At 41.1% G+C, this 24,753-nt stretch overlaps 1 protein-coding gene and 1 long non-coding RNA gene across 2 annotated transcripts; both read right to left on the bottom strand.

Annotated features, from left to right (window-relative positions):
* Positions 1-449: 449 nt before the first annotated feature.
* On the bottom strand, positions 450-2,698 carry LOC140332204 (uncharacterized). The gene is made up of 2 exons (XR_011921063.1): positions 1,148-2,698; positions 450-866 (listed from the first exon to the last, which is right to left on the bottom strand). It is a non-coding gene; the product is annotated as an uncharacterized lncRNA (long non-coding RNA).
* An 8,094-nt stretch (positions 2,699-10,792) lies between these two features.
* LOC140331777 (uncharacterized) lies at positions 10,793-20,471 on the bottom strand. Its single transcript, XM_072413053.1, has 2 exons — positions 20,394-20,471; positions 10,793-14,905 (listed from the first exon to the last, which is right to left on the bottom strand). The coding sequence occupies exons 1-2, from the start codon at positions 20,413-20,415 to the stop codon at positions 13,845-13,847; spliced, it is 1,083 nt and encodes a 360-aa protein (XP_072269154.1). The 5' UTR covers positions 20,416-20,471; the 3' UTR covers positions 10,793-13,844.
* Between the last annotated feature and the right edge of the window lie 4,282 nt (positions 20,472-24,753).

Below are 24,753 nucleotides of genomic sequence, written 5' to 3'. Positions count from 1 at the left end.
CTGTCGTCCATCGTCCGTGGATCCAGCAGGTCGGTCGTCCGGACGATGGACGACACCGACTGTACACACGGAAGATTTTCGCCCGATAATTGGCCGATGCCGATTATCGGGCGATAAAAATCTGCCGTGTGTACGTAGCTTTAGGGTCTTGGATGAAATAGGGCCCTATGCTCGTATAGGAGTGGCACACATGCACAGCATTCTAACTCCATGAACCCCTGCAATTCTGTGATTTGGGGACCTGGAGAATGTGGAGGGCCCAGGCAATTTTCCTACTGTAAAACCAGCTCTGTCTAATGTAAACATGGATTCTCCTTTCCAAAATGCAAGTTGCCTGGCTCTTATACCCCCCCCCCCCCCATTTACAAGCTGATTTAAAAAAAATAATTTTTAAAATTGTTATATAAGGTAAAGGGGGTAAGGTGAAACGTGTAAAATTGAACGAACAATTGAACATAAATAATATTTTATACAAAAAAATTGAACAAACAATTGAACACAAATAATATAGGTCACCACAGGCCAAAAACAGTTAGATATACAATTGACAATGTTCCAATAATTCAACCAGCGCAAGGTACTAATGAGAATTACAAAAAAACAATACAAGGGCATGTTCCACATTAGGCATAAAGTCCAAGAATGGATTATAGTTACGTGTCAGTCCTCTGCACTTCACAGTAGATGTGGTCTACCTATCTGGGAACTCTAGTACCTTGTGACAATGGTGCGGCCTGTATGTCCTCCAGCTGCTGTAGGGTTAGGTATCTAACATCAATCTTAAGTGACAATAAATCATAGGATCACGGTTCCCATGCGGTTCCGGTAACCTCAATTCTTGATCTTGGCCATTTGCTTTAGGAGGCCTATAATAATAAAAGGAACATAAATTAGAGTAGATAACCGTCCCTTAGGGACATACAGGCAGGGGGAGGAATGAGGGGTTCGGGATTATTAGGGAGACCAATGAGCCAGGGCAGGTGAACAGAGAGATGAGGGCCATGGGTGTTGCAATCTTGAGTGATCCAACAAGATTATCATAGGGGCTTGGGGTCAAGCTCAGTGGTCTGTTCCGGGTTCAAGTGGCGATTTTATTTTTGTAGAGGTGAGAAATTGAGACCAGTAAGACCATGTATTAGAGACCTACCTGCTGGTTCCTTAAATGGAGGAAGTAAGGTCCTCTAAAATGTGGATTTCATTGACTTTTAGTAACCACAGGAGCACTAGAGAAGGCTGCTGTAAGAGAAAAAAGGCAGGGTCGTTGGGACATCTGTTGAACAATGGATTGTATCGTTGCTTACAAATGGCGCAGCCATGGGCATTCCCAGAAAATATGAAGAATAGAGCCTACTGCCGTCTGACATATCCAACACTGATCAGACACACAGTAGATGGTAGAGCCTTTCGGGAGTACGGTACCATCTTGACAGCATTTTAAAACTGGATTCCTGGAATCTGCAACTAACGGACGCTGTATGCGTCCAATATAATATCCTCTCCCTTTGTTCCCCCGACAGTGTGATTCCAAGGTCTGATTCCCAAGCTAATAAAAAGGCGAGAGTGTAACTGTAGGAGCCCATATACACCTGAGAGAGTGTGTCGGATCCCCCCCTCGCCCACACATAGGTGTTTAAAGGGAGTTGAAGGGTCTGCAGTAGGCAGCAGCCGCTTGGAGGGTTTGTCCCAGAAACTGGGAAAGTTGTTCTGATTTCCTCAAATCTAAACAATACTCTTGTGATCTGGTGCACAAATCTTCCCATGCTATACAGAGATCATCTGATGCCAGTCTGGGCGGAAAGGACCGCTTGCCCAGAATAGGAAAAAGAGGTGACAGGGAATTCTCAAGCTGAATTTATTGAAGATATTAAAGACAGAAATGAGTACAGCCCTGTATTTGATGAAGCCAATCTATGGGCACAACGTCAGCTTTATTACATCATTAATAATAATTTACAAAAACTAGCACTGTATGTACCTAAATATGACTTGCTATGAGCTATATGCTCTTTCTGCTGAAAAAAAAAACATGTTGAAAGGAGGTGAGAGCTGCTCATTTCTATTTCCAATCACAGTCTGGGGGAGGGACAAGACCTGTAAATTTGCTGAACTAAAACAGATACAAATTAGGTCTCCTGCCCTCCCGGACAGGGCTGTGCTGCATGGACGATCTGTGTAATTATCAGTTTGGAAGTCTATGGGGGTTGTGTTACACCATGGTCAGTGCCGTCCCAACACTTCAATGATGTCTTAGCACAGGTAAACCAGTAAGTACCAATGTTATATTATCAAATCAACTAATTGCCCCAGATAGTAAACCACCAATCAAATGACAGGGTAACCCAGGAGGAGCTTATAAGGTGTCCGAATGTCCTCCCAAGCCTGCTACCCTCCTCAGCCTTTTCCCACATTTGCCCCTCATCTGGGGGGGATTGGGGGGATTTGAGTATCTTGCTGTGATTGGGCAATATTTCATGTTACAGCAGGAAGGATCTCATGACCCTCAGGGCACCATCTAGCCATGTTAGATAAGGAAATACATGTGACAGCAGAATTGCACAAATACAGGGAATTTGTACTGAAAAATGCACACTACTCAGTTTCACTTACATATTTGTGTTTGCAGCTGATGGATACAAACATATTTTATATAAAATGATTTCCATGTTTACTAGTTACACAGTTCAACAAAAAAAATGTTTTTTCACTTGCCAAGGATTTTTCAATATATTTATTGAATGCAGCTGAATGCAGAAATGACATCAGTTTCATTGAATTGGCTCTAGTTCTTGTGATACAGGAATCAGAATAGATTTTACCAACAACAAATGTTAACACAACATATTATTATGAATCTTTATTTACACCGATGTTTTGCATAATTTTATGAAACTTTCATTTGCCTTCCTTTTATTCATACATTTTTTTTATGAGTTCAGGAAGAAGTTGTTTAAATGACTCTAATGTATTTTGCTACATTTGTGGTGAATATTCCCAGCAAAAACAGAGAATAAACATTACAGAAACATTACAAAATTTGTGAAACAAGCATATCTTGCATATTTTGGTAATAAACTGAAGGACCAAGATAAATATTGGGCTCCCCATATGGGATGCAAAACTTGTGTAGAGGGTCTACGTTGGTGGAAAATGGAAAACCAAAAAATTTGAAATTTAGTGTACCTATGGTATGGGGAGAGCCCAAAAATCATCATAATGATTGTTATTATTATTAATAATAAACAAGATTTATACAGCGCCAACATATTATGCAGCGTTGTACATTAAATAAGGGTTGCAAATGACAGACTAATACAGACAGTGACACAGGAGGAGGAGATGACCCTGCCCCGAAGAGCTTACAATCTAGTAGGTGGAGAAATTTACACACAATAGGATGGGAGATATGTAATGGTGAGAAATAGCGATGGTTTCAAAAGACAGAAGAAGATGGGTAGGCAAATTTAAAAAAATGAATTTTGAGTTCTATTTTAAATTAGAAGAAAGTAGGTGCAAGCCGAATAGGAAGAGAAGGACCATTCCAGAGAGAATTATTGTGCTGTCAATCTAAAAGGTTTCAATCATTACAAGAAACACAAGTGGGAGTACGGTGATATGGAATCAGCGACCTGTGCCGCATGGTGCTGATGTTCCCATAGCAGTGTTCAGTCCCTGATATTCCTGTATCCGACATGGAGGATATACAGGGAGTGTAATCCAGGAGTTGGGCTATGGGTAATGTGTGTGCCATTAGAAAGAATGATTTTTTAGGGGAACAGTGACTTTTAATGCAAGATCACCAGTGTAAAGCTGTCGGATAAGCGCGGCTCTGGCTGCGAGCTTTTTCAGTTGCTGAATAGCGCGACGGCGTACGATTTCGGATCGCGAATACGAATGCGCGAGCGATCATCCAATTCTGCTTGATGAATCAGGGGCCATGTGTTGTAACATCCCTGGACTACTAGCCCATATGGGAGGACCAGAATACCGAGCAGAAGACTGACCGCTTTTCATAGACAGTTCAACTCCAAGTTTGAAATCTATTTTACTGCATAATGACAACTGCTATGCATCAATTCCAATTTGTCACTCAACAAACTTAAAGAAGAATATGAAAATATCCAAATGGTCTCACAAAAGCTTTGCTACATGAACACCGATGGTCCATATGTGTTGATATAAAAATGGTCAACTCCCTACTTGGACAGCAAAGTGGATTCACTAAGTACCCATGTTTCATCTGCTTGTGGGAGAGCAAAGCAGGATCACTGATTGTGAGTTAAATGGTTTGACCCAACCTTACAACTTCTGAACAGCTTGACCTGTTAAAGGATATTGAATAATACCAGACTTCCTGGTGGGATTGACAGCATGAATGTAGCATGGTTGTTGGTGCCAGGCAGGCTGATCTGATTTCAGAATCTGCTGGGATTTTCACCCACAACCATCAACTGGGTTTGCAGTGAATAATCCATAAAAGAGACATTTTTCAGTGACCTGCAGTTCTGTGGGTGAAAAAGCCAGCTCTCAGGTGGCTGTGTCTCTGTGCTGCTACACTTCCACATCACCCAGCCTGTGTGTCTCTGCAGGCCAGGAAACTTGCCCAGTCCTGGAGAAGACCTGGAACCTAAGCCCCTCGCTGGGGAATTGGGAGGAGATTTGTGTCTTCTAGGATTTTTCACAATTCATGGGGGAGACAGTGGAGGAAATCACCAGTCAGGTGGTGGACAGACTTCCCTGGATAAAGTTTAAGAGAAGACTTGCAGCTGTGCAGAGTTTATATAATGAGAGGAGAGATTCCTACAATCATGGTTACATAAGCAAAAGAAATCTGGTTAAAAATGAATTACTAAAAAAGAGACTTGAAACAAATAAGTGGTCTCTTTCAGGAGAATTTTATTAAAGAAAGGCACAGACAAGTACAGCCAGTGACCAGGACCAGGAGGAATTAGAGGGAAACTCTGCTTAAGGCAAGATGGAGCCAGAAGTCTTTCCATCTGGAAGAAAGGATCTGTATTCCAAACTGATGAACCTGGTGATGCAGATGACAGCGTACCCAGCTCTGGAACCCCAGTCTGCCCAATGGTGATGCCAAGGTAGGAATATTTGGTAAGCTTCCTAGTGCCAGGATGGCAGATGGCAGGACTGGGTTACCTGAATAGAATATTCAGAGCACTGGGAGCTGTAGTCCTTCTGCTAGGAATATGCAAGGTCTTCTGACTGACGGAGAGACTTGGCAGGCATATCTGCCAGGGTCATAAAGCCTATGGAAGCTGCTGATAAAGAACATGCTGGAATCTCTACTGATGAAGATCCAATGGACATGCCTAAGGCAGGTAATATGGGTCCTGAGTCAGTATCAAATGATTCCAATGTGATTGGAAACCCTGTTGCTAGGAGCAATGCCACAGCTGGAAATTCTCAGCCAGCTTCCCAAAAAACTTCTAATTCCTATACTGCTTTTGTAGGGGAAAGGAGAGCTGCAAATCAGGCTTTTTAAAAAAATAATTTTATTGGCAATTTCCAACAACACAAAACTATTGACATAAAACAATTAGGTAACAATAGTGGGGTGATAAGAAGGGTAGAACCTGATGAGGTAACAGAGTAATCGGGTTTTAATGAAAGACCTGTACCCCCTTTCAGTTGGAGAAATTTGGTGCAGTCAAAATAGATAAAATGGGGTTCTCCCTCAGGCAGGAATTCTGTCATTAGTTTGATTTTGAAAATTGGTTTTCGTACTTTTGATATCTTTTCAGTTTTATCCCCAATATCTGGTCAAGAATATAACTTTTTGTTAGACCACAAGGCCTTGATGCTTTTTGGGAATGCTATGAAACTTTCGGTAAAGACGATTCCAGCTGGGATAGCCCTGTCCCACACAGTGACTACAGGCAAAATTATCTTACCCGATAACCATTCTAGTTATGAATGAATCATTCCCCTTAGCGGATTTGTTAGTGTTGGGAAGGTTTGGAGAGATTGTGACCCCTTTTTGGAAAGTTTATGATGAGTTTGGCATCTGGACGGGAGTGTTGTAGTGTTTTGGGGAATGTGGTGCAGCATGTCTCCTTCTCTGCATTGGTAGTGCGAGATTGCATTGTGGCTTTTTACCCAGGGCAACCTAGACTGTCCCAGAAATGTAAAGGGAGAAGGGGCACTTTGCAGCATCACGTGTAGTGAGATAGGGTTATTTATGTCAGGGCCCTGGACATCTTGCAAAGGACTGTAACATCAAGCAATGCAACCTCTGTGGCTGGGAAGATCATTTTTATGCCTCTGGCTCCTGAGGTTGTGGAAGATTTGATGCATATAGACATGGAAGACATGGAATTAGCACAGTGAAGGGGCTTAGACGTCTGAAGACATTTCTAAGGGGGAAATGGGGAGGATACAGGGAATTGCCTGGTAGAAGGTAAGAAAAGGAGTAGGAGAGGTGGAACCAATGGAGGAATTAGGGGGTCTGTTCAAGTTAATTAAGTAGTTTAAGTAGAAGTAAGGTCAAGAAGCAACCACTCCAATCATCCTGATGGCGGTGCCTGCTCCATTGAAGGTGGCAACCATTAATGTCAAATCCATAAGCCTTGTGACATTTTTGGTCAGTAAGTTTGATCTTGACATTTTATTTTTGTAGGAGACTCGGCTCAGTTCTCTGGTAATTATCCATCTAGCAAAAAGAGAGTGGAGGTGCAGACCTTCCATTTGGTCTCTTGCGAATGAGCCTTGCAGTTAAGTCCCTCCCGAATACGTCTGGTGGATGAGCACATTAGCTGGTGTGGTCTGATGTGATAAATATGTAAACTATCAGAGATTGTGCAGACAGCTTGATCAAAGGTAAGGTAACCCAAAGGGGACCACCAAGGTAGAACTATAAAGGTCAGGCTTCTTTGGTTCTGGAAAGAGATTATGGGAAATACCACTGCCTGACCCTTACCAGAATTGCAAACAGAACCCTGTGGAGGGTCTAATTGGACCATACAAGGTCCCTACTTAAGTCAATTGCAGGGATCCTGGATGTGTTCAGAACATATTATGCAGATCTCCGAGGGAAGAAAACCTCTTGATTGAGACAAGATGAAGTATTTTTTAAGATCCATGCAAGGTTTGGGAAATGTTTCACATTCTGCTGTGAATAAGACAGAACCAGGCACAGCAGATGAGGTGTATCATGCTATAGAAAAGCCGACCACCAAGAAATAACCTGGGACAGATGGACTGACAGCCGAGTTTTTAAATGTTTTAAATCCAGTCTGGCCCTTTGATTAGTAGAGGTTTTCAATGGCTGCCTGGAAGAGCATTCGCTCCCTCCATCTATGAGATGATCTGCTGTGATTCTCCTGTCAAATGCGAAGGATTTATTGAGAATTGAGAACTGACACCCCATTAGTCTTCTCAATGTCGATAGAAAAATCCTGGCAAAAATGTTCTTCTGGCTCTTATTGTCACTGGCAGGCCATCTTTTGTCCAGCAATCAGCATCGCTCGATTCAATGTAGAAGTACATTCTCAGTGTTGTTAGCTATCGTGGAGGCTCTAGAGAGATGCAATGCTGCTGGTTGGAGGAAATATTTGCTGGCACTGGATCAGATGAAAGCTTTTGTTTGGGTGAATCATGAATATTTCTGGTTGCTGCTTGGCAGATACGGCTTATAATCTAAATGTAATGATTGTCTGAAAGTGCTTTATAAGCGACAGAAAGCTTACCACTTGTGAATAGTTGCATCGGTAAACTTTTGGAAGTGAGCTCAGAGTCTCCTGCTATATGTGTTCGCAATTGACCCTTACATTGGAAGATTAGAGAGTGGACAGTTGAGCGGGGTTCCTTTGGGCATTGCTGATGAGCGCCCTATGCTGATGTAGTCCTCTATACTGATAATGTACCTGTGATATCTCAGGAACAGATGAGGTGCAGGTTTGTAGTCTCAGAGACTGAGCAATACGCAGGGGCCTCGGTGCTAAGATCAACCGTGACAAGTGTGAAGTTTTCTATATGGGTAGGGAAGGGGAGCCTTTTGATCTCCTGGATACCTTCCCAAAACATCAGAAGGAATTCAAAATTATGAGTTTTTGATTTGGGCCAGGTGATTATAACCAGTAAAATCTGGAACTGGAGATTGCAAATGTCAAGATTGTAAAGTGGAAGAGTTGGAGAATGTCATACAGAAAAAGGACTGATCTGATCCAAACTTGGTTTCAATATTCTTGTATGTCAGCCTTGTCTGTCCATTGCCAGCTTCACTGTACACCAAGATGTAAAGCTGCTTCTTCCAGATGCTCTGGGGAAACAAGTTGAACCTGCTGAAGAGGAATTGGACCTACCTATCCAGAAGGGAGGGTGGCCTAGGTATAGTCAACCCAGTGTTATTCTTTTCTCTGCTGGTTAACTTTCATTTTGGTAACATGCTTGCAGAGAACTCTCCTGGATAGACAGGAAAGTATGCTTACATAAACAAAAAAAAAACCCAAAAAAACAGGAAAAAAATATTTCCTGTTGAGGTTATCGTGAATAACATTCTGTACATGGTGGAGAAAACTGAGGGTATTGAAAATAGTAGAATGATAGAGTGGCCTAGGTGAGGGAAGAGGAATATAAGGTCTTCTTCCTTGCTCTTCCTTTTTTGAGGTGAGAGGCTTTCTTTGTCCTTTATGCTTAAATTTCGTTATATATAAATAGATTTTTTTTTAAAGGGCGATGGTTTTATGCTTCTTGGCCTTGCTTAGTATGTTTATTAGGATTTTTTATTATATAAAATATATATATATTTTGCTTGTTCTTTTGCCATGTAACCTGTGATATTTTATTGTGTTTTTAAGATTTTCAATAAAAACAAAACATTCTAATGTATTGAATCTAAATACATATTTATATGGGGTGTCAGCACAAACCACCAACCATTGCTGCTACCTACCTTTGGAACATGATATAATGTTATTACTTCTCTTCAGAGTTTGTGTTTGCAGTAGAGGAAAACATTTCTGTTGCATTGCGAAGCCCAATAATACTCACTTCACCATGGATGGGCAAAAAGAATGAGGTGTGTCTAGGTTGGAGGGACTATAGTACATTGGTAATCTTTTGGAAATAAATGTTTGCCTAAATGTAAGGAGTGATAACATGAATATGGTGACACACCACAGAGGACTGAACTCTTCATCCAACTCCAAGGCCAGTGTGAGGCCGATGTAGTACCAACCTACTCCTACCTCTCTGTCAATAATTTGGTCAGACAATACACCCCAAGGAAAAAAATAGGGGTGTATATAGGCTGTCTCAAAGTGAATAACAGGCAGTGTTTAAAAAATCCCCCTCCCTGCTTGGCGTACACAGCCCACCCCTGAGGACTCTACTGGAGGGTTGGGTGATATAAACACCACACCAGCCATGTCTACATGTCTACATGGGATCGACAGACTGGTGATGTATTCACCCCCATCGGATGATTTTCTGAGGGTACTCTTCATTTGGGGTAGTAAACACACACAGACTCAGTTCAGTAGTATATTTTACATTGTTAGTTTAATTTTAAAGAGCAAATGGGAGAGGGTTAGGGTGCAGGAAGTCCCAATACTACATAACTTATGATCTGGTGGGATGATTATCATAAACCAAGTCACAGAGTTAGGGAACTGTAATGAAATTTTTTCTGCCTCCATGGATTGCCCCTTAATGACTATCCAGCTTCCCAGCATTGAGTAGGGTAGGCTCACTGTTCACATTACCAGAGTACCAATGCAGTTTGCAGGATCCTGGGCTAAAGAACCATCTATTGGGGCTTAGTTCTCGAGGTAAGCGACTTATTCTTGTACAGGCCCCATGGCTGGACTAGGCTACACAGGTCCCTCTAATCATAAATCAGTGGCTGCTACTCCTACTCTCTGGAGATCTTCGCATGTTCACCCCAGGGTAATGACCTGCCTCAATAAGCACCAATCCCTGGAAGTGGTCAAGGGGATTTGGCAACTTATTTGGCAAATTATCTTTGGTGATGGTTTCCAGTGACAAAGAGTAACAGATGAATGAATGAGTGCTGTACACAAAACAGCCATTCTGTTTTATAAAGGGGGGAGGGGGGAGAATGAGCAAATGGCACCTAATAAATCCATGAACGACATTGGGCAATCTTTGTACAGGTCAGATTCTCACCTGGGATGAGCCTGACTATTCCTATTGGGTGATAATCCTTTTATGTGTCCACAATGCCTTAATACCCCTCACCTGTAATTGATTGTTCCCTCAACTAGATAAAGAGAAATACTCCTAACAACAGGAAGAAGCCACCAATCATCAGACTTAGAGAATTCCCAGACACAGTAACATTTTCATCTCTGATAGTCAAACTACAATATATGTATACAGTATATTATCTATGGGACTGATCCTGAGACATCTGTCTATGGCCACCAACATAAGCACAAAAGTGTAAAGTTGAGGCCCCTAAATACAGTGTGCTGCATTGGTAGTTCCTAAGGTGGTGAGTCATTATTTTGTTCATAGGGGACTTCTTGACCCCGGAGAGGATTTGACAGGGGCTCTGGACCTGGAATATCCCCTCAGTAGAGGACACAGAGTACATATGTTTCATTCAGGGAATACATTAGTCCAGGCCAGTCTGCTGGTGCTTTTATTCATCTCTTTTCCCCCCTGGAGATACCAAGAAGACCACCATGAATTCAGGAGCAGCCTAGCCAATGCCAACATATTCCTTCACTAAGAAATGTGGACTCTGTTAGCCCTACATAGGATAAATTTCAGATTTTTAGAATAAAAAAAAGTCATAAAATAAAAAATGCTAAGCAATTCTGTATGATTTTATTATATATTTTGTACCCATGAGCCTTTTGCATTTGAATGACTTGAATGTATTTTGTCCCTGATGAAGAAACCAGCTGGCCCCGAGACATGTTGGATTTTAGTTTCTTCAAAAATCTTTGGTGAGGCACTTTTTATTCCCCCTTGACCACTGGATTTTCCCCTACCCAAAAAATTGGACCTGATTTATTAGGGAAGACAGGCTATCATGGGTCAACTAATTAGTTTTTCTGCATCACCCAGGTCCTCCCATGATAATCTTCCAGTTCTAGAGTTTTGATAATCACACCCAATGTCTCTGAATGATTGCTGGACGCAGCTGGAATCAGTTTCATTATCATGCAATTTATTTCTTTTATATTTTTTATAGCTACAGAAAAAGGGTAACAGTTTGGTTGCAATCATATCTGCACAACATTGTTTCACATTTAATACATAATACCAAACATTTTAAGATTAGATCAGAGGTTTGCAGACTAAGGCTAGAGCTGCCCCAGCTCTCTGGAATGGTCTTCCTTATCCTATTCGGCTTACTCCTACTTTCTGCTCATTTAAAAGAGCGCTCAAAACCCATTTTTTCAAACTTGCCTACCCGGCTTCTTCTGTCATTTGAAACCATCACTACTTCCCACCACTACATATCTCCCATCCTATTGTGTGTGAAATTCCCCCACCTACTAGATTGTAAGCTCTTCGGGGCAGGGTCCTCTCCTCCTGTATCACTGTCTGTAGTAATCTGTCATTTGCAATCCCTATTTAATGTACAGCGCTGCGTAATATGTTGGCGCTATATAAATCCTGTTTAAAAATAATAATAATAATAATAAAAGGCTAAGATGGGCAGTAAGGACAGATGTTCCTTGCCAGATGCTGGGCTACCCAAACCACAGTGCTGGTTCTTCATAAATCAATATTATACAATGGATGGTACTTACCAACCCCCCCCCCCATTCATTTCCTATGGGTGGTCACAGCACAGGCTTCATGTGTATAAGGAAGTAGCAACCACACTGCCACCTCACCATCTGTGCGAGCGTAGCTTAGTTTCCAGGTTGGCAGCTGCCCATCATCACCCACCTTACACAAATCTGAGTGATCAGAGGAGGTTGGGGTGGGCAGTGGTTGGTGGATCATTACCTGCCATGGTTGATTCTGCTTTATCAGAAGTCTTAAAGTCTATGTAGTTAGCAAAATAACTAATTAATGTTAATTTTCTATCCTGTACAACAAAGTTTGATTTTCTCATCTGGTGGTTATTAGATTCTTGCTTACATTGTATTATTTTAACATTTAGTATTTGGTTATATATTTAATGTTAGCAGAGCAACCAGCATAATACAGAAATCCCAAATCACAGATGGCTTTAAAGCGCATCAAAACCCAAGATGAATCTAATCTATTTCAGTTTACCAGCCCTTAGATGTGGTGGTGCCATTCAATTCTTTTTCAGACTCTCCCTTCTTTTTACTTAATGATCTTTCTAATAACTTACCCCCTGTTTTAAGGTGACAACACATACACACCATACTGCATGTATGAATGAGCAGAGTTGTCATTCTAGGACATGACTTTGCAAAAACTTCCCTGTCTCCAGTCTTCTATAACAAAGGACTAAAGCTACGTACACACGTTTTTCTCGCCCGATAATCGGCTCAGTGTGGCGAGAATCTGGCGTGTGTACAGCCCGTGTCGTTCATCGTCTGTGGATCCGTCCTGGCGGATCCACGGGCGATGAACGACGAGCGATCCTAATGCAAGGGAAAAGGGAGTGTGCGCAGCAGGGTGCCGCTCCGTCGCTCTCCCCCTTCCCTCTCCATAGAGCAGAACGGTGATGTATGTACAGCACTCGTTCATGCATCGTGCGGTTCTTATCGTTGGAAAGGATCGTGAAAGATCCTTTCCAACGATAAGAATTGCACGTGTGTATGCGGCTTAAGGCTACCTATAAACGCTAGATTTTGGTACAACAAACAACTGAAAGATGAATGTTGTTCATCTTCCATCGTTCATGGAACCGTCAGGACAGATTCATGAATGACATCGGGTGGCCTCTGTACACGTCAGATTCTTGTCCGAGAAGAGCCCTGCGGCTTGTATCGGCCGAGAGGCATCTGACGTGTACATAGCCTAAATGTCTTATAGTCCGTGAATGTCAGATTCACTGCTTTTTTAATTAGATCCCTTTGTGTCCAACTGGGGAATTTCCCAAACCATGCTGTAACTTTTCTATATAAATGTTGAGTTTTCAAATGTAGCAGTTCATGTAAGTGATTACTCTATGGTAATTATGGGTAAAAAGACAGTGGGTAGCCCCCAGCACACATACTTTATAATTTCCCACTGTATATTTGCATTAGGAAATAAAGAAGGTAGGTGGGACCCTCCAGTGGCACCTTGCCAGGGTCAGAAGCTTTGGTGAGTTCTGACATTAAGTTGGCTAAGTCTCCTTAGCAATAATGTGTTTTACCTGCCTGATTGCCCAGTCAAAGCTGAGGTGTGTATTCACATTCTTTGATTGCCAAGGACAATTTTTAATCTCAATTTACTTAGCTTGTGCTGGGATGAATAAATGTCAATCCAACGAATTAAGATGGCCGAAGACTGTCTGGAATGAAAAGAGGAGAAGGAAGATGGCACTCTGCACTGGAACGTGGACAGGTAAGCTGCACAGATGTAGTTCTAATTAGGATACTTTAGGATACGTTTACCGGTCTCCTGAATAAGTTTCTGACCCTCATCCTCTGTCTTCTTGATGTCGTCCCTTAATTTTTGTAGAACGTTATCAGGAGTCATCGCCATGTTGTCTTCTTTTTCATATTTTTCTTTGACTTCAGAATAAGTTTTCTTTTTGGTTTTAACCACAGTTACCCAACAGAACATTTCTGACAAGTGTTTGCTCTTGTCATGACCACACACTCTACAAGTTACATTCCAACCAAAAACTTCACACAAACAAACAAGTGCGTCAAAAGAGACCAAGCAGTCACGGTGACATGTGGAGCTGCACTTGTGACAGTTGATTGAGTGTTCAGAAGAATCTATTTTTTTTTTCTTGTTTCTGTCAGTTCTAATTCGAAACGTTCGTTCTTTTCACACTCCATCTTGTGTTTGTTCAGTGCGTTTTCTGTTTGTTGAAGTTCATGCTTTTTATACATCAAGACCTTGTATTTCTGTAAAAAGTCATACAAAATTACATCCAAAGCATTTTTTTCGGCCGGGACATCCTTACTTAAATCTTTACTGACAATTCCAGGCAAAAAGTGTACAAAAAAATTCTCAATGCTTTTCATTCCCATTTCCCACAATGTTTTATGATAGTTGTAGGCATAATTATTGGCCTCTTCATCGCTGCAGTTATTTGCATACACCATGATGTTATTGACCTTGAAGTACACAGGTTTTCCATCTTCAGATTGTGCACAGGGAACTTCAGCTTCAGTAATTGCAGAGAGAGCAATTGGTTCCTGGAAGTCTGCAAATGTGGTGAAGAAGACTATATTCTCCTTGATGTCCTTCCCAAACATGGATAAAATGTTGTCATAGATGTATACCTGTGTTGAAGTCAACCGAGCCAATGTAGACTGAACCACAAAACAAATGGCATCGATTTCTGGGAATATGCATTTTTGAAAAAACTTTTGTATCTTACACATAAGTTTTTCATCAAAATTTGTCCCTCTAGTGTCTCCAAATCCTGGTGTGTCAATAATGGTTATGGAGTATGGGATTCGGAAGCCATCTTCGGGGTTGATCTGGTAGATGGTGATGCTGGATGTTTGGCTGTGAGCTTGACTCTTCTTAGTATTTTCTGCAGTTAGTTTGATCCGGTGATCATCCTCCCACTTCACACCAAAGATATAATTGATTATAGTGTTTATCAGCGTTGTTTTACCAGATCCCGTTTCCCCAACCATCATGATCACTTTGTTTTTCTTATCAGCCTTCTCAGTTCCAAATTTCCATATCTTCTGATCCTTTACATGCTCTAGTTTCATCTTGTAAATGGTCAGAGGTCCAGCCTTCTCTGTACTACTCAGGTACGTGTTCAACTTTAGTAGTAGAGGCCATTCATGATTGTCTATGTTTTGGAATTTGGTACCTACCAATTTAATGCAAAGACATAAAATGTAGATTATATATTTATTAAAAAACACAACAACAAACACTATAATATAAAAAAAACTTTGAAAATGATACAGGAAAACAGAGAGCCGTGATTTTATACACTGCAATATTTATGGCCAAATGGACTGAAACATCTGATAGCAGTTTGGAATATACTACATATACATTACACACTAATAATGTTAGCCAGCTTTTCTTGATGTGTTTTAAAATGTAATTATCAGGTCCAAATAGGACTGGCAACAAATGTAGGCCTCATAATGGACCAGCAGCAGCTAATGGATCCTTGATTCAAACTAAACCTCTTGGGTCTGGATCCAAAACTCACTAGAGTATAGGTAGAAGCATTAGGGAGCTACTAAGCAAACCACCAACAGTGGTGACAGAAAGAGGTTCTGTTATGGATGTTTTGACAAGATAACAGGAAGAAGATTTCTTCCAGCCAAGCTTCGCCCCCTCTGGACTGATTGGCTCATTGGTCATCTAAGTTGCACTAGGGGAGATGGAAACAGTGAATATAATACATTACCCTGGAGCTCCCTCAATAACAATCACACCCCCTGTAGGCAGAAATTTGTTTTATATCTACTCTCATCCAGTACATGAAAATCATCATCTTCTCTTCTGGGAGACACACTGTGCCCATCAAATTTCATCCCTTCCTTTTATCCACATCACAAAATTTAAAAATAACAAAAATTGTACAAATGTTGGTGCTGCTACTACTGATGCTACTACTGCTACTCCTGCTGGTACTAACTGTGGGATTCAGTCATCATCAGGGCAGGAATTTTGTACTACAAATGTATAGAAAGGGTCATATTTGCTTTTCCCACAGCCTTCTTTCTCATTATCACTTCCCCATCTTGTATGTTCAGCAAACAGGCGTATGCTTCCAGACATCCTCTGGCATACCAATTGAACACTTTCCTGACCAAACTACTGATGGTAGTCCCTGCCGTACAAGATACCAAGCCATCCATGCACTCTACGAACATGTGACCATATTGTCTCCACTTCCCTGAGATGAAGCCAGGTCAATGCAAAAACAGATACCTGGAGCATTATTTGAATTTCCCACCACTCCTTGCACTGACCCATGCACCGACGTCACCGGGAAACCCTGAAGATCGTCTCTGCATTCACCGGCTGGAGTTTGGAGGGAGAAGACATGTCCTGAAGACCCGTGGGGACCAGCAGGACACTGGGGGACGACCACAGAACAAGGTAAGTGTTTTTTTTTTTTAATCTTTTTAGCAACCCCAAGTGTTACCGCCAGGGGGGTTAAAGAACCTGTTGACAAATGCTGGAAGTCTGGCAAACAATATAGGGGAGTTGGAAGCCTTAATGAATGAAGAGCACTATGACTTGGTTGGTATTGTCGAATCCTGTCTTTGTTCCTCACATGATTGGACTGTTCCTGTCTATACTTTCTTTAGGAAAGATAAAAAAGAGGAAAAAATAAAAATAAAAAGATGGTGGTGTCTGTCTGTATGTAAGAGGTGACCTGAAAGTCAATGTGAAAGAGGAACATGAGGATGGAACAAGCAATGAAGTTGAGGCATTATGGGTGGAGTTCAATGTGGGGTTGAAAAACACACAATTAATTATCGGAGTCTGCTATATGCCCCCCAGTGCTAAAGAAGAAATAGAGAATCAACTACTAGCACAGATAGAACGTGCTGCAAAAACAGGAAAGATAAAAACATTCAATTTTAAGAGAGCAAATTTTCCATTTTTTAAAGGGCGACTCACTGTGACTTGGACTGGGAGACAATATTGTCCTCAAAGAACACAGAACAGAAATGGGAATGTTTCAAGTCTGTTCTACAAAAGCAAACTGAAACATATATTCCAATGGGTAATAAGTTTAAGAGGATAAAATTAAAACCTATGTGGCTCACAGCTGATGTTAAAAAAGCTATAAGGAACAAGAAAAGGGCATTCCAAAAATATAAAAATGAAGGATCACCTTCATCAACTATATAGAAGAATAAAATAAACGATGTAAAAAGGAGATAAAACATCAAAATGAAAGACAGATTCCAAAAGAAAGTAAGGCAAATCCCCCTCATTTTTTTTTTAATATAATAATAGCAAAAAGATCAGATCTGAGAATGTAGGCCTCCTAAAGGATGTCTTTGGGATAGTAACTGGGGATAAAGAAAAGGAGGTTTTCCTGAACACTTCTTTTAGCTCTGTGTACACAAACAGAATGGCAGAGTTCAAGTCCAAATTCATAATAGCAATGCCTTAAATGAGTCATAGTGGCTCAGGATTGATATGATTGAGAAACAGTTGGATAAAATTAAGGTTGACAAAGCACCAGGACCTGATGGATTACATCCACGTGTCCTCAAAGAGCTGAGCTCAGTTATTTCAAACGCCATTGTTTCTAATTTTTAGAGACTCTTTAGTCACTGGCAAGTTACCGGTGGATTGACGTAAGGCCAATGTGGTTCCTATCTTCAAAAAGGGAGCAAAGTCATTACCAGGTACTTACAGACCGGTTAGTTTAACGTCCATAGTTGGAAAGGTCCTAAAGAGTTTGATAAAGAACCACATAAAGGAGTTCCTGCTAGAAAATATTAAGGACAGAAGTTGTCAAACAAATTTACTCTCTTTTTATGAGGAAGTAAGTAAACAGGTAGACAGTGGAGTAGAAGATGATATAGTGTACTTGTTAGGGTCAATAGGTTTAGAAAAATCAATCTGTAAATGGACAGAGGTCTAATGGTCTAAGGTTATTAGTGGTGTACCCCAGGGTTCAGTGTTGGGACCTTTACTGTTCAACATCTTCATAAATGATAAAGAGTTTGGGATTAAAAGTACCATTTCTGTGTTTGCAGATGACACCAAACTATGTAATGGAATTAAGTCCATACAGGATGTCTATAATCTACAAGCAGACCTGGATGTACTGTTTGATTGGGCAGCCAAGTGGCAAATGACATTTAATATAGATAAATGTAAAGTTATGCGCTTGGGGGCTAACAACTTGCATGCTTCATACTGTCTAGGGGGAATACATTTGGGGGAGTCAGAAATGGAAAAGGATCTGGGGGTTCTGGTAGATCATAGACTTACCGTGTTTCCCCGATGATAAGGCATCCCCATCAAATAAGCCACCCCCCGATTTTTGCTCAAACAATTAAAATAAAGCACCCCCCGCAAATAAGACATCCTCCGATACCTGATACTGTGTGCCTCTGTGTGACTCCTCAATGCTGGCTGCAGTGCAGAGTGAAACTGAAAGTAACTTCAAAAGACAAGCAAGCTGCTGATCCCTGCCCTAACAGAGTCTGTTACCCGGCCGTAGAAGCCAAAAAAAAGTTAGTCAGTGATCAGAAGGGGACAATCAATAGCACATGAGTGATTTTCAACAATAAATGTGTACTGTAGTCTTCTTCATGGAAAAATAAGACGCCCCCCTGAAAATAAGACCTAGGGCATATTTTGGCATTTCAAAAAATATAAGACAGTGCCTTATTATAGGGGAAACAGGGTAATAACAGCATGCAATGCCAAGCTGCAATATCTAAAGCTAGTAAAGTACTTTCTTGTATTAAAAGAGGAATAGACTGCAGAGATGGAGACATAATCCTGTACAAAGCATTGGTCACACCACATCTGGAATATGCAGTCCAGGTTTGGGCCCCAGTTCACAAAAAGGACATTGTGGAATTGGAGAGAGTGCAGAGAAGGGCAACTAAACTAATAAAAGGAATGGAGGAGCTCCGCTATGAGGAGAGATTAGCTGAACTGAATCTATTCTCCCTTGAGAAGAGACGTATAAGGGGGGATATGATCACCCTGTATAAATATATAAATGGTCCATATAGAGAACTATCTTCCCAATTATTCACTTATTCACTGTAATGTCATTACAAAGCACAAGGGGCGCTCTTTGCATCTGGAGGAAAAAAAGTTTAATCTCCGGATAAGGAAGGGATTCTTCACTGTAAGGTCTGTGAAAATGTGATTGCCTCATGGGATCAGGAAGGAATGTTTATCCCTGTTGTAGTAAACCAGGCTTTGAAAGGGTTTATTTGCCTTCCTCTGGATCAGCTATGTCTATAGGGTTGATATCTGGGATATGTTTATTTCTCTAGTGGTTGATTTATGTCTTTTTTCAACCTTACAATTTAATCATGTAAGTATGAAAGCAACGTGCTGCTTCTGCTGGCTGCAGCTCCTTAGAGATTGAATAGGCACTTCCAAACTGCAAACAGCTGAGGCAGGTCTGGGAGAGAGAGGGGGGAAATGAAAGAGAGACAAGAAGGTGAAAAAAAGAGTCCATTGAGAGTTCATCTGCAGTTCAGTTCCCAGCCTGGTGACCGTGGGAACTTTGTGGTCACAGCTGATTGTAGGCAGTTAAGAGTTAAGAGTTCATCTGCAGTTCCACTGCGATCCCCGGGCACCAGAGGTAATTACCCTCTAGTGCCGGGGATTGCAAACAGGTGGGTTCCCAGAGCTGCAAGAATGAATGCAGCCCTGAGAATCTTCCTGTAATGACTTCCTTGATCTTACAATGGTCCCATCAGAAGTTCGAGGAAATTATCATGAGAGAGGCATTCTCGCTCATCCCTAATCTTCAGAGCGGCACAGTTCTAGCAGCAGGTACAGCAGCTCCCAGATGATAGAGATAGTACCTGCTAGAACAGTTCTGAGTTTGCCTTCTTGTGGCTATGCCACCCCAGGCCATGGTCTTTTCAGAAACCTGGCTCTGAATCCCATATATTCCTCCTTTATTATAACATTCCCAGACTATTCTCTTTGCCTAAATGATCGCCCAGTCTATCCTCCCTCTATATTATACCCCTCCAATTTTTTCCTCCTTTACTGTTATACGCCATGTTTCTCCCCCTCTTTTGTCTTGTACCCCCTGGTGTTCTTTTTCCTCCTTCGGACTTTCCGCTCCCTGTTCCCTCTACACACTGGGCATGGAGCAACTTTTAAAATTTACATAAACTCTTTTCCAAACCAGTACACCCCCACCTAAAACATGCCCAGTAACATGATTCCCCTTGTCAGGAAACCTGCAGCTCTCTGTGTCACCTGATGGTGGCACTGTGGTATAGCACACCTTGCTTGTGCTTCCACTGGCAACCAGCAGATGGTTTGCTGTAGAGTCACCTCCTGATTACCAGCAAAAGCACATGCAAAATGCGCTAAACCACAGTGCCACCAGCAGGGGACATAGGGATCTGCAGCTTAACTGACACCCCCATGTAGGTGCCTTCAACTGGCAGCTCTATCTTTGCTCCCTAAGGCCATTGATTAGTGAATAGGACTTACCCCTACAAAGTGTCTGGTCATAAAAGTTTATTGGCTAATTTTATTTATGATACTTGCATTTTAAGTAACTTATGTCAGCAAATAAAAATCATCACCTAAACTGCAATCTTTCTCTATCAATCTCCAATGAACAATCCCTGGAATATAACAATTTGTGGTCATACCTGTCTCAGGAGCAGCAGCCATGGTGTCTGTGTCGTGTCTGCTTCCCCTAGAGCCCTGCTTGCACTCTTATATACACTTCACATTTCTCATTTTGTCAGCAATTCTGCAATTTGTGTTTCTTGGAATTAACATGGAACTCTCACTTCTCTCTTAAGAAATCATAAATGTGAACTATAATAAAAACACACTGCAATCACCAACCAAAGGACGATTTTATGAGTGGCAGAGCTCAAGTTTCTTCAGTTTATGGAGTTTAAAGCCCCTCAAAAAGGACAGATCCAGAACATTCTAAAACCCCAGTGCCCAAATTGTGGCCCTTTGGCACTTGCTGTGTGGCCCCCAGGGACCTTGTAGATAGTTGACTATCCTGATGCTTTGCTCAAGCCAATGAGAAGAATAGTTTACATTTGTTATTGGTTTATTATTTTTCTGAGCAGTTTTTCTCTTTATGATGGCATCGGGGTGTAAAATGTAGAATTTAGAATTTTTGGATATAAAAATGGTATTACTGAGATAAAACTAACAGCATTTGCAGCTGATCCTTCTATTCATTTCTAAACCTGATACCCCCTTGCCAAACATTATGCAAATGCTCCAACAATTTAAATCCATAGCACGGAGCTCAAGCTATCCATTTCAATGGGCCAAATCACACTTCCATTGTCTAGGTGTGCAAATACCCAAAAACCCTGATCAATTGTATGAAGTAAATTTCCCATTAGCCTTGGGAAGAAGTTTTACAACCTGGTCCTCTCTTCATTGATGGGTAGAGTAGCATTATTAAGGATAACACTTCCTCACCTACTTTTTCTCCTACAAACTATTCTGATTTATTTGCCCCGCCAAACATTATAACGTATCGATCAGTCCTATAAGAATTCATATTATCATATTCATATAATAAATCAATTCTATAGTAATTCATATGGAGGGGGGGTATACAGCGACTAGCCAAATAATCCTGCAACAACCGACATCAAACGCAGGACTAAACTTCCCAGATATAGCCTTATACAATCAAGCAGCATTGCTGGGTCTCCTAAAAGACTGGATCCATGGTACCTCCTATTATAACATACAAATAGATTTTATCCCTCACCCTCCATGGCACCCAATGGCTATCCTCCACACCCATAGGGAACTTTTACCTAACCAAGTTCTATGCAATCTATTTTAATTGTGGCACGTTTGGCACTCACTAAGATCTTAAACACTGCTCAGTGCTCGCTCTTCTTTGTTCCTTTGCTTTGGGGCAATGGGGAGTTTACACAAAGTTATTCGTAGAAAGTTGTGTATGGTATGAATGTTGTAGAGTTAAGTAATAATGTTCCAGCCAACCCTTGGGTTTGAACAATAGCGAGGTTTTTTTTGGCTGATTGTATTCAACGTGACCCGTATACACAAAGTGTGAAAAAATGTATTAAGTACGCCAATGCAAGGGACCCGAGTCCTCACGCCCCACAGGCCTTGGAGTTCACTTTACTCACTACTCTCTGCATTGTGATACTGACTGAACTGATCATATTCCAAAATATATATAAATACCCCCCGAGTAAACAACACTGTATTGGAATATCTTCAGGAGGTTCTAAAAATAATATTATAAATAGGATAATATAGTAACTACTTAGTACTTCAGCATTGTAAGAGAGCATTGGATGAATACTCACAAGGAAACTATTCCATTTAAAATTGTGACTGAATATAAATCTGCACTTCTTTTTGAAATTGGAGATCTTAAAAACTTTCATCCGGATTACTCTCTCCCTGATTTGGCATACCATTTCGCCAGTCCTGATTTATGTATGTCTCACGCTCCCCTGAGGAAGCCGACATGGCGAAACACGTCGGGAATTAAGAGACTTTAAGGACTTCACCCATTGGGTTATATCAATATTTGTCTATCTGACCCACCAGGATCCACTTTCTTTTTTCCTATAATCAGAAGTGCAAAACCTTTTCTGCATGCTTCTAATATGAAAAGCTAGAGGTTTCAGCTAAGCCTAAAAAACTGTCTTACTGTATATGAATTTTTTCACACTTTGCTGTATATTTTATACGAATCATGTTGAATACAATCGGCCCAAAAAAAAACCTCTCTCTCTGTTTTCTTGAGTTTCTTGAGTTTACACCAGGACTAAACTCCACCATGCTACGGGATTGGAACGCACAAGGTTTTACTTCGCCTCCTTCTCAATCCAATCACACATAAGGCGTTTTTATTTCCGGAATTAAAGAATTAAAGAAAAAAATTCCATTCATTGCAAATATTATATTTCTTTTAATCCATGCAAGGGTTATTTGTGCGAGAATAGCTAGATCAGTGTCGCCCTCTGATAGGCCTAACCCTTTGGATGTTATGTTGCCATCGCCCCACTAAGGCCATTTCAAAATGTTATCGCTTTCCGAGAGAAGAGCTCATCCATACAGAAAGCAATAGAAGAATAGAGGGCTGGCAGAGACATTTCCCTACGATAGAAGTAAGTCGGCTCCTTAAGCTGTGTTAGGGAAATCCTTACCTGGAGTACAATATAGAGAAATGTTTTCCCCGCCTCTTCCATAAAGCATACGTATCCCCTAGATGGGCAAACTACATGGGCATATTAGATACCTGCCCTAAATCTGGAGTTTCATCCACCACCATTTATCATAATTTATGGGATTGCCCTCTGGCGTCAAGTGACCCGTTATGCTCGCAAACATTTAGTATTACACCATTTACACCAGAATGGGCTGTATTGGGACAGACGGAAAAATCGGGAACTCTTCTAGAGGAGTACGCAGATGGCAATTTATCAGCAGTGACGATTTTACATCGAGAACACTCCGCCATCATTGCGTCTTTTTCCAACAAAACTACAACATATACCTAATGTACAGCGCTGCGTAATATGTTGGCGCTATTTAAATCCTGTTTATTATTATTATTATTAATAATAATATTATATATTTAAATTGGAGTGGATGGAGGCTTCCCTTCATAAAGACACATAAACACAAATATTTTTTGAAACCCGGGAAAGCTTCACCAACACCCTTAACCATCCCACCAAAACATATTTATATAAATGCTTTCAACCAACTTCTCGGTACTTGTGTAGAGTAATCGAGGGGATCCTTCTATCACATTGCTGATATAACCTTTATAACGTCTTGGGAAGTTTTGTGGAATATGTCCAGGATCAGAGCAGCTGAAAAACAAGGAATCTTTTATACCCAAGTCAATGTATTTTTGAAATAGCTAAACATAAATGTTTGATATCAGTATTCACTTTATTGCATGTCCTTTTGTCTATTTAATTTGATAAATTGATGATAAGTTGTACTGTTTTGTAACTTCAGCAGTTGACTTCAATTAGAAAAAATACAAAATAAAAAAGTGGATTTTTTTCCATGTAAAGGTGCAGTGATATCGGAGATCTCTGACTATCCCATGTTATGTGTCCCCAGGCGATGGCTGCCTCCATGTTTGGTGCGTTGGTGATGTCCGGAGCTAGATTTGGGGCTACCATTGTTAGCAGCTTCTTCTTTGTCCAATCACAGTCAGGGGGAGGGACAAGACCTGTAAAATTGCTGAACTAAAACAGATACAAATTAGGTCTCCTGCCCTCCCGGACAGGGCTGTGCTGCATGGACGATCTGTGTAATTATCAGTTTGGAAGTCTATGGGGGTTGTGTTACACCATGGTCAGTGCCGTCCCAACACTTCAATGATGTCTTAGCACAGGTAAACCAGTAAGCACCAATGTTATATTATCAAATCAACTAATTGCCCCAGATAGTAAACCACCAATCAAACTACTAGATTGTAAGCTCTTCGGGGCAGGGTCCTCTCCTCCTGTATCACTGTCTGTATTAGTCTGTCATTTGCAATCCCTGTTTAATGTACAGCGCTGCGTAATATGTTGGCGCTATATAAATCCTGCTTAATATTAATAATAATAATAAAATGACAGGGTAACCCAGGAGGAGCTTATAAGGTGTCCGAATGTCCTCCCAAGCCTGCTACCCTCTCCAGCCTTTTCCCACATTTGCCCCTCATCTGGGGGGATTGGGGTGGTTTGAGTTTCTTGCTGTGATTGGGCAATATTTCATGTTACAGCAGGAAGGATCTCATGAATGCTGCAGCCAGACTCATCCATCCTTCCCTCCGCTCCTCTTCCGCTGCATCTCTTTGTAGTTCTCTCCATTGGCTTCCTTTTCACCTTAGAATCAAATTTAAGCTCCTGTGCTTTGCCTTCAAATCCCTACACAGTTATTGCCCCACTTACCTTTCTGATGTGATGAATAAATCTCCCCTAGCCGCTCTCTCCGCTCCTCCAATGACCTACTAATGACTTCCTCACTCATAACCTCATC

The sequence above is a fragment of the Pyxicephalus adspersus genome, chromosome 5 (genome assembly GCF_032062135.1).
Source record: "Pyxicephalus adspersus chromosome 5, UCB_Pads_2.0, whole genome shotgun sequence".
In the NCBI taxonomy this organism is placed as follows: domain Eukaryota; kingdom Metazoa; phylum Chordata; class Amphibia; order Anura; family Pyxicephalidae; genus Pyxicephalus; species Pyxicephalus adspersus.
This window is presented reverse-complemented; position numbering and strand designations above follow the sequence as displayed.

Coding starts and splice junctions, on each gene's coding strand:
- LOC140331777 (XM_072413053.1), bottom strand. CDS start 20,415: ATGGCTGCTGCTCCTGAGACAG. Junction 14,906..20,393: donor GGCTGCTGCTCCTGAGACAG/GTATGACCACAA, acceptor TTAAATTGGTAG/GTACCAAATTCCAAAACATA.